The 7,283-nt window shown below is 35.2% G+C and overlaps 2 protein-coding genes across 2 annotated transcripts; both read left to right on the top strand.

Annotated features, from left to right (window-relative positions):
- Positions 1–375: 375 nt before the first annotated feature.
- On the top strand, positions 376–3,807 carry LOC134276294 (piggyBac transposable element-derived protein 4-like). Its single transcript, XM_062758551.1, has 5 exons — positions 376–1,010; positions 1,604–1,802; positions 2,462–2,745; positions 3,134–3,315; positions 3,440–3,807. The coding sequence occupies exons 1-5, from the start codon at positions 376–378 to the stop codon at positions 3,787–3,789; spliced, it is 1,650 nt and encodes a 549-aa protein (XP_062614535.1). The 3' UTR covers positions 3,790–3,807.
- Positions 3,808–4,344: 537 nt separating this feature from the next.
- Positions 4,345–6,998, top strand: LOC134276293 (uncharacterized). Its single transcript, XM_062758549.1, has 4 exons — positions 4,345–4,378; positions 4,489–4,653; positions 4,947–5,019; positions 5,815–6,998. Exons 1-4 carry the CDS (start codon positions 4,345–4,347, stop codon positions 6,956–6,958), a joined length of 1,416 nt encoding a protein of 471 aa, XP_062614533.1. The 3' UTR covers positions 6,959–6,998.
- Positions 6,999–7,283: the final 285 nt, after the last annotated feature.

The raw sequence follows: 7,283 nt of genomic DNA, 5'->3' as shown, positions 1-7,283 counted from the left end.
GCAATCAATTGCGTGCCCGTGTTCCGCTTATTATGACGTTATGACGTTATGTTGCTATGTTACGTATTATAAAGCTTCTGAAGATTTGAAATGAAAGCGCTTAACCCTTTCGACGCCAAAGCGACAAAAATGTCGTTTACTGTGTCAACGCCAAACCGACAAAAATGTCGTTTTCCAAAAAAATATTTACTTTATCTTTTATTTGCCATTTATCTTTTGTGTGATTAAACAAAGTCATATCTAAATTTTGACACAAGTATAGGCCTTTATTTTTGTATATGTACTGGTCTTTATATGACGTCATTTTGTTACGTTGACGTTGAATTGTGACGTCGGGTTATGAGTGAGTACGCTAGCGTTGAAAAAAACAAAAGTATGGCGCACCATTCGGACATTACTTCTGACATAGATTCGGACGTGTTCGATTCCGATGATGATGATAATGAAGAATTTACTACATTTCGAGGTCCGTGGTTTAATGTAGTGGATCCTAGCTCGTTTATCATGCCGGACCCTGATTTCCAAGAAGAAACAGGGCCCGTCAATTTTGATCCAGGTATGTCAAGTTTGGAGTTTTTCATGAAGTTTCTCCAGCATGATCAACACGACATTGTTGATATTCTTGTAAGGGAGACAAACCGTTATGCAGATCAGGAGATATCAAGAAGAAGCAGGCCCCCCATGATTTTAGGTCCACATTCACGGTTCCGTGATTGGTATCCCGTAACCCGAGAGGAGATGTTGGCTTTTATGGGCATTGTGCTGAGCATGGGGGTAGTGAAGAAACCAACATATGAATCTTACTGGGAGAGTAATACACGTGCTTGGTCAATGGAAACTCCAAATTTTTCCCAAATCATGGCTAGAAATCGATTTCAAGCCATACTGCAGTTTCTCCATTGCAATGATAACACAACGGCAGCAGAACCTGGGGAAATTGGGTATGATCCACTTCACAAAATTTCTCCAATCATTGAGTTTTTCAACGAAACCTTCAGCCGAAATTACAAGTATGTTTTCAATATAATACATATACACATAGATACATGTATCTTAATTTTTTCCTCACGAGGAAAATGAGCAAATCGAAGTTAAAAATTATAATGTGAACAAAATTTTATATATATCTCAGTATTCAGCCCTTTTTGTGCTGCCATTATTGTTGTAATTTTCTATATGTGGATTCAAAGATATTTGACGTTCGAACATTTCGTACATGTTACAAAACCTGTATTTTTCACGAATATCTTACTTGTTGTATTGTACATTTTTGATTTGTACCTCTATGTTAGAAATGCTTCATATTCTGTCATGGTGTGATATTTATATATTATTTAAATGTGAAATAACTGAATATCCCCCTGGGGTCGGTGAATAAATATACTAAGTACTCGTATATAAAGTTTTGAAAGACAGAATGTTGTTGTTAAACGAAGTCAGGTTATTGTCTTTAATACCCCCCCCCCTTTTATGTGTCAATTTTTTTAAAATTTCTTTTTAAGAATTCAGTAAAAATCTGCAAATGAGAGCTTCCTGTTAACACATATTTTTTAATCATAAACTTATCTATCTGTCAGGATTTTATTTTGTTTTTCAAATAAAGGCTTAACCGGGATGTTTGTGTAGATGAAAGAATAGTAGGTTTTAAAGGAAGGCATCAACTCAAACAATACATCTCAAATAAGAAGGCACACAGATGGGGGATCAAACTTTGGGTGCTGTCCGACTCCACTTCTGGGTACACTCATCACATTAACGTATACAAAGGCAGGAGAAATGAGCGACGCAGTCCGAACGGACAAGTAAGTGCTTTTGACAGAATAATAATAATTGTAACTGTTAAGAAAGTATTTGACACGATATTTCATTAAAAAAGTATATTCTCACTGCGATAATGCAGTATCCTACAAGTAGAGCTATTTGTTAAGTCACGTGCTCTGATCTTGACTTATGGGGGTGGTCCTGCTTTTCTGTATTTTTGTTTTCAAATCTCAAGCATCATGCATTTACGTGAGTACTCTGGTATGCTTTTTCCGCGAGAACTTGAAACTGATTTTCCGCTATTTGATTTACACGGGCTTATGTAGATTTGAAATGTCTTTTCCATGAATAAAAACAAAGACAAGTCGAAATATTCTGTTCCGCGTCTTTTCTATTATTTGTTTATGTTGCTAAACTGTGATTTTATTTCGAGGAATTTAACAAACAGCGGTAAATTTTTATTTGTCAATTAATTCAATGCTTAGAAGACTTTGTGATTTAAAAAAATAACTAAAAGATTTTTTTAGCAGATTGCATATTTACAAGCTAAAGAGTATAGGATCAATTAATACCATAGTATATTAATTACATAGCATTTTTTTTTATCAAAACATGGGAGTGCAACACCCCCCCCCCCCCACTCACACACACCGAAAAAAGAACACTAAGTGAAAATCACGCGAACTCGTATATGTTGTAGGGTTATCAGGCAGTAATGGACTTGATGGAACCCCATTTCTACAAAGAGCATCATGTCACTTTCGACAGTTTTTTCACCAGCCCCAGACTGGTATACGATCTCTTGGACAAGGACACCCATAGTACAGGAACAGTTATCAAGTCTCGAAAGGATATGCCTTCCAGTTTTAAGAACCCAGCAATGCAGAGAGGAGATGTGAATGTTAAGACACGTGCTGGAGTGATGGCTGTACAGTGGGCGGACAGGAGAGTTGTATCTTTGTTGACCACTACTGGTTCTGCAAGGTATTGAATTTAATGAATCTCTTGAGACTGTAGCTCTGTTGGTTTGTAATGAAAATAAATAGTGAAAAACATTTTTTTTTTCATAGGGTTTGTAATAGCTTTTTATATTACCTTTACCTCTTAGAATTTGGTATCTGTATTCAAATGTTAGTGAAATTAACGAAAACTATGACTAGTTGCCAGCCTTTCGATAGTATTTTACACCAAGTTATATTTATCATCATGTAATCGCTCCTCAACATAAATTGAAACATATGCATGTACATGTAATTCACTTGCTTTTCTACATATATACCGGTTGTACACTTTTATTTTTAGTTTATTAAAATATTTTAAAAATATCAAAACTTTAGGATGAGTCAAGTTTAAAAGTGTTACATATTTATAGGCAAATACAAACAACAAATGGAAAGGGTCGCGAAGTTTCTATTCCTGCCATAATAGATACCTACAATCTTACGATGGGAGGGGTCGATCTCGGAGATCAACTAATTCTCCAATTTGAGCCACAGTTCAAGAGTTTAAAGATGTGGAGAAAACTCCTATTTCACTCTCTTGTAACCGCAGCAGGTATATGCTTTAACATACACTTCCATGTATATAAAACATATTTGATTAAAGCTGTTCGGAATGTAAATTGTTATAAAATATTTTTGTGAAGTCGAAATGATTTTATCTTATAATATCTTTGTAGTAAATGCCTATATTTGCTACCGAGATTCCTTCATTGTACAACACAAAATGGATCATCTGAAGTTTCACCAGCAGCTTTGCCAAGAACTTATTGGAGGGTTTCGACAGGGTAGTAGGAACAGACAGCTGCGTTTGATACCAGTCCAACACAGAACCTTGGCAAGATTGTCCGAGAGACACTTTCCGTCCAAAATACCAGATGGTAAGCGTAAGAGATGTGCTGTTTGTGCAGGACATGGAGGCGAATTCAGGAAGACAAGAATTCAGTGGTGGTGTGAGGACTGCAGGGTCGGACTCTGTGTAGAGGGATGCTTTAGGAAATTTCACACGAGGATCAATTTTGAGGCGTAGTTGGAACACACATATAACAAACGATTACTCTACTCACTATGAAACTACGTTGCATTTAATCTAATTATGGTGTGTGTGTTTGACAGAGAGAGAGCGGGATTTATTTATTACCTATATTTATATTCTTATTACAGATAAATTCGAACCTATTTATAGCAGGGCTTGCGTCTGTTATAATGCTGTCTTAACTGGGACTAGGAGCTACATCTTTTTATGTTCGTAAAAATTAGAGAGTACGAGTATTATAGCAATTTAGCTAAACACATTGATTAACTTTGTTGACGGTGGCAAAATCAAATATACATGTATATTAAGTAAATTATTTAACAATATCTGTCAATCAAATGTTACGCACTTATTGAGTTTACAGAGAAGATATGTTATCAGTTTGTTATTTAAAAAAAAAGTTTTAACAAGTTAAACACTAGTGACTACATATATTGTAATTGTATACACAACTTTTTCCCGCAATTACGTCATAGTTACAGAGCGTAGCCATCACATGTCACGTGATGCATCCGCCATTGCAACCGTGAAACCCGTGAGCCGTGAAAGATGTATAAAGGTGGAGGGGGGCGAATCGTGTGCGGTATTTAACTGTTTTAACAACAGAAAAAAAAATTATTTGTGGAAGCATTCTATCTGCAAAGTTCACGGTGACATTCTCCACAAAGATTGTCCGTGCATTGTTCCATACAGCCTTCACAAGATGCCTAAAGCGGAGCCCGAAAAACTTCGAGTTCGATGGCAACGAGCACTGCATCGCTGCTCGCAATGATTTGCCGAAGAATGTGTTTGTGTGTTCAACACATTTTATAGATGGGCGACCAACTGCAAGAAATCCCATACCCAGTCTGAATTTAGGTTTGTTTATGACATAAAAACTCTGCATACATAATGTTTAAAAATAGATTTGACATTGATGTAAAGTGAAAGTAGAACGATGCTTGCGGAACGACGCGTTCACAAACAAGGCATACTATTAATTTACTGTGTCTTACCACGTTTTGAAATAATTTGTAAATGCAAGCACAAAATATAATCTATAGTATATAGTTTACATGCCTTATATTTTCTCGGGTTATAATATGCACACTATTAAATTGCATTTACAAATTATTTCATAAGTATCAATAATTTATAGAAATTTTTTACAGGTTATGAAGCTCCCATAAAAGTTGGTCATCGACTTTTGAAAAGGAAGTTTGTTGCAGAACAAAAGACGGATGGGTATGTGTGAGACTCCAGATAATGAAAGAGCAGAGATAAATATATATTTTGTATTGCTGCCATTGAAAATAATTTCAGAAAATTAGATATTATTTTGATATTATTTTTAGAGATACCTGACAGCAACAGATCAGTCCCCCTCCCCACTTCCAAAATTAAATAAGTTAGTGTGAAAGTTACGCGTATAATATGTGGAGATACTCTATGAGAATGGTCATAATGGTCATTTTAGAGCGCCATCTTGTTTTGTTTTTTTAACTTTTATTGTAAAGGAAATTTCTGCTATCACTTTCTGAAAAGATGATGCATACGATATGCGTATTGTTGAAACTCAGGATCATTACAGTCAATATATTCCTGTATCGTTACAACTCTATTTAAGGAATGAAGCTTATTTCAACTTACCTTATACGATATAACATAACTTTGGGCAGTTTACGCTTTTATAAACCGCCCCAAATTATGTTATATCGTAAAACATAAGTTGAAATAAGCTTCATACCTTTTAATTTAGTTTCAATGAAGACAATGAGACAATTTTTCCATATTTTCCTTTGGTAAAAGGCTTCAAATATCGCATATTTTAAACGTTAACGTCAAGTGGAGTAATACATTTTTGACGTAACTCATTGTGACGGAGGCAAGTTATGTTATACAAAATGGATAAAACCGTTTTACCAATTAAATGACATGTTACAACTAAAATTAAATTACTATCTATTAATAGAACTTGAAATTTATGATTTTGATTTCATGTTTGTCAATTCTTGTATTATACTGTAAATCTTTTTGCAGGACAGAAGTTATAAAACAACAAAAACTGGCTGCTATTGCTGCAGATGAAGTTGAAACCCTCAACATTCAGACTGAACCAAACATGACATCTTCTTCTGTGCAGACGAGCATGACAGAAAGCAGATCTGCAGGCACACAGTGGACAGATCTCACACTGTGTGAACATGAATATGCAAGACCATTCCTTGCAGGATCCAGGAATTCAGGTACACAAACAAGAGTCATCAAGATGGAGGGAAAAGGTGTAAACTGCAACACCTTACATGTACATCTCAGTGCTGCTGACATAACAACTAATTCCTTAGCCTTACTTTACACAGGACTGCCATTAAAGACTTTTAGAACTCTTTTGCGTGTTATGGAAAGTTTGAACAACCCACTGACATTTACTATGCCTGTGTCAGATCAAGTCTTACTAGTTCTAATTAAATTAAGACTTAATTTACTGTTTGCAGATATTGCCAACAGATTTGGTATATCTGAGTCTCATGCATGCAATATTTTTAATCAAAGACTCTCTTTTATGGCTTCAAAACTAAAAAACTTAATAGTTTGGCTTCCACGTGAAACAATTAGAGCAACCATGCCAAAGTCTTTTCGTGAGAACTTTCCCAAAACTACAGTCATCATTGATTGTGCAGAAACTTTTATTCAACGAGCAAAAAACTTGAAGACCAGAGGAGAAACATACAGTCACTACAAGTCCAACAACACAGGGAAGTATTTGGTTGGTATTGCACCACATGGTCAGATTATGTTTATATCTAAGGGCTTTGGAGGAAGGTCTAGTGATAAAGCAATTGTGGAAGAATCTGGGATTTTAAATTACCTTCTTCCTGGGGATGAAATCATGGCCGATCGAGGTTTTACCATCAATGACCTACTCTTTCCTCTGAAAGTGAAACTTAACATTCCAGCTTTTACAAAAGGTAAAGACCAACTTTCAGAAGAGGATGTTACAGAGACCAGAAGAATTGCCACGGTACGGATTCACGTTGAACGGGCTATTAGACGATTAAAAGTGTTCCGCATATTGAGTCAGATAGTTCCAGTTACCTCGGTGAAGAAACTCAGTAAATACTTGATTGTTTGTGCTGCATTGGTTAACTTAAGATCTGACCTTATCAAAGATGATGATGAGTAAATAATGATTATGGGGATATTATGAAATTCAGCTTTCACTACTAGGGGTGGGATGATTCACTGATACATACTATTATCTAAGATACGGTTTACAATACATGCATTAAAATATTGGTTCGAAACATTTCACAAACAACCTTTTGAAATTTTTTTTTTCATAAACTCAACTTGGTTACAGACTTTCATTAATCAATATCAATGTACATGACTTTTTAAGAATGAATCTTTAGTAAGTGTTCTTGATAAACTACACTACTATTTTAATCAACTTGTTTATAGACGTTTGGCAATATGTACAATTTATATTGTTTTTGTAAATTTCTAGT

This window comes from Saccostrea cucullata, unplaced genomic scaffold (genome assembly GCF_032062105.1).
Source record: "Saccostrea cucullata isolate Sc308-1 unplaced genomic scaffold, CSIRO_AGI_Scuc_v1 ctg6874, whole genome shotgun sequence".
NCBI classification, from domain to species: Eukaryota; Metazoa; Mollusca; class Bivalvia; order Ostreida; family Ostreidae; genus Saccostrea; species Saccostrea cuccullata.
Note: the sequence above shows the minus strand (reverse complement) of the source record. Positions and strands in the feature narration are given on the sequence as shown.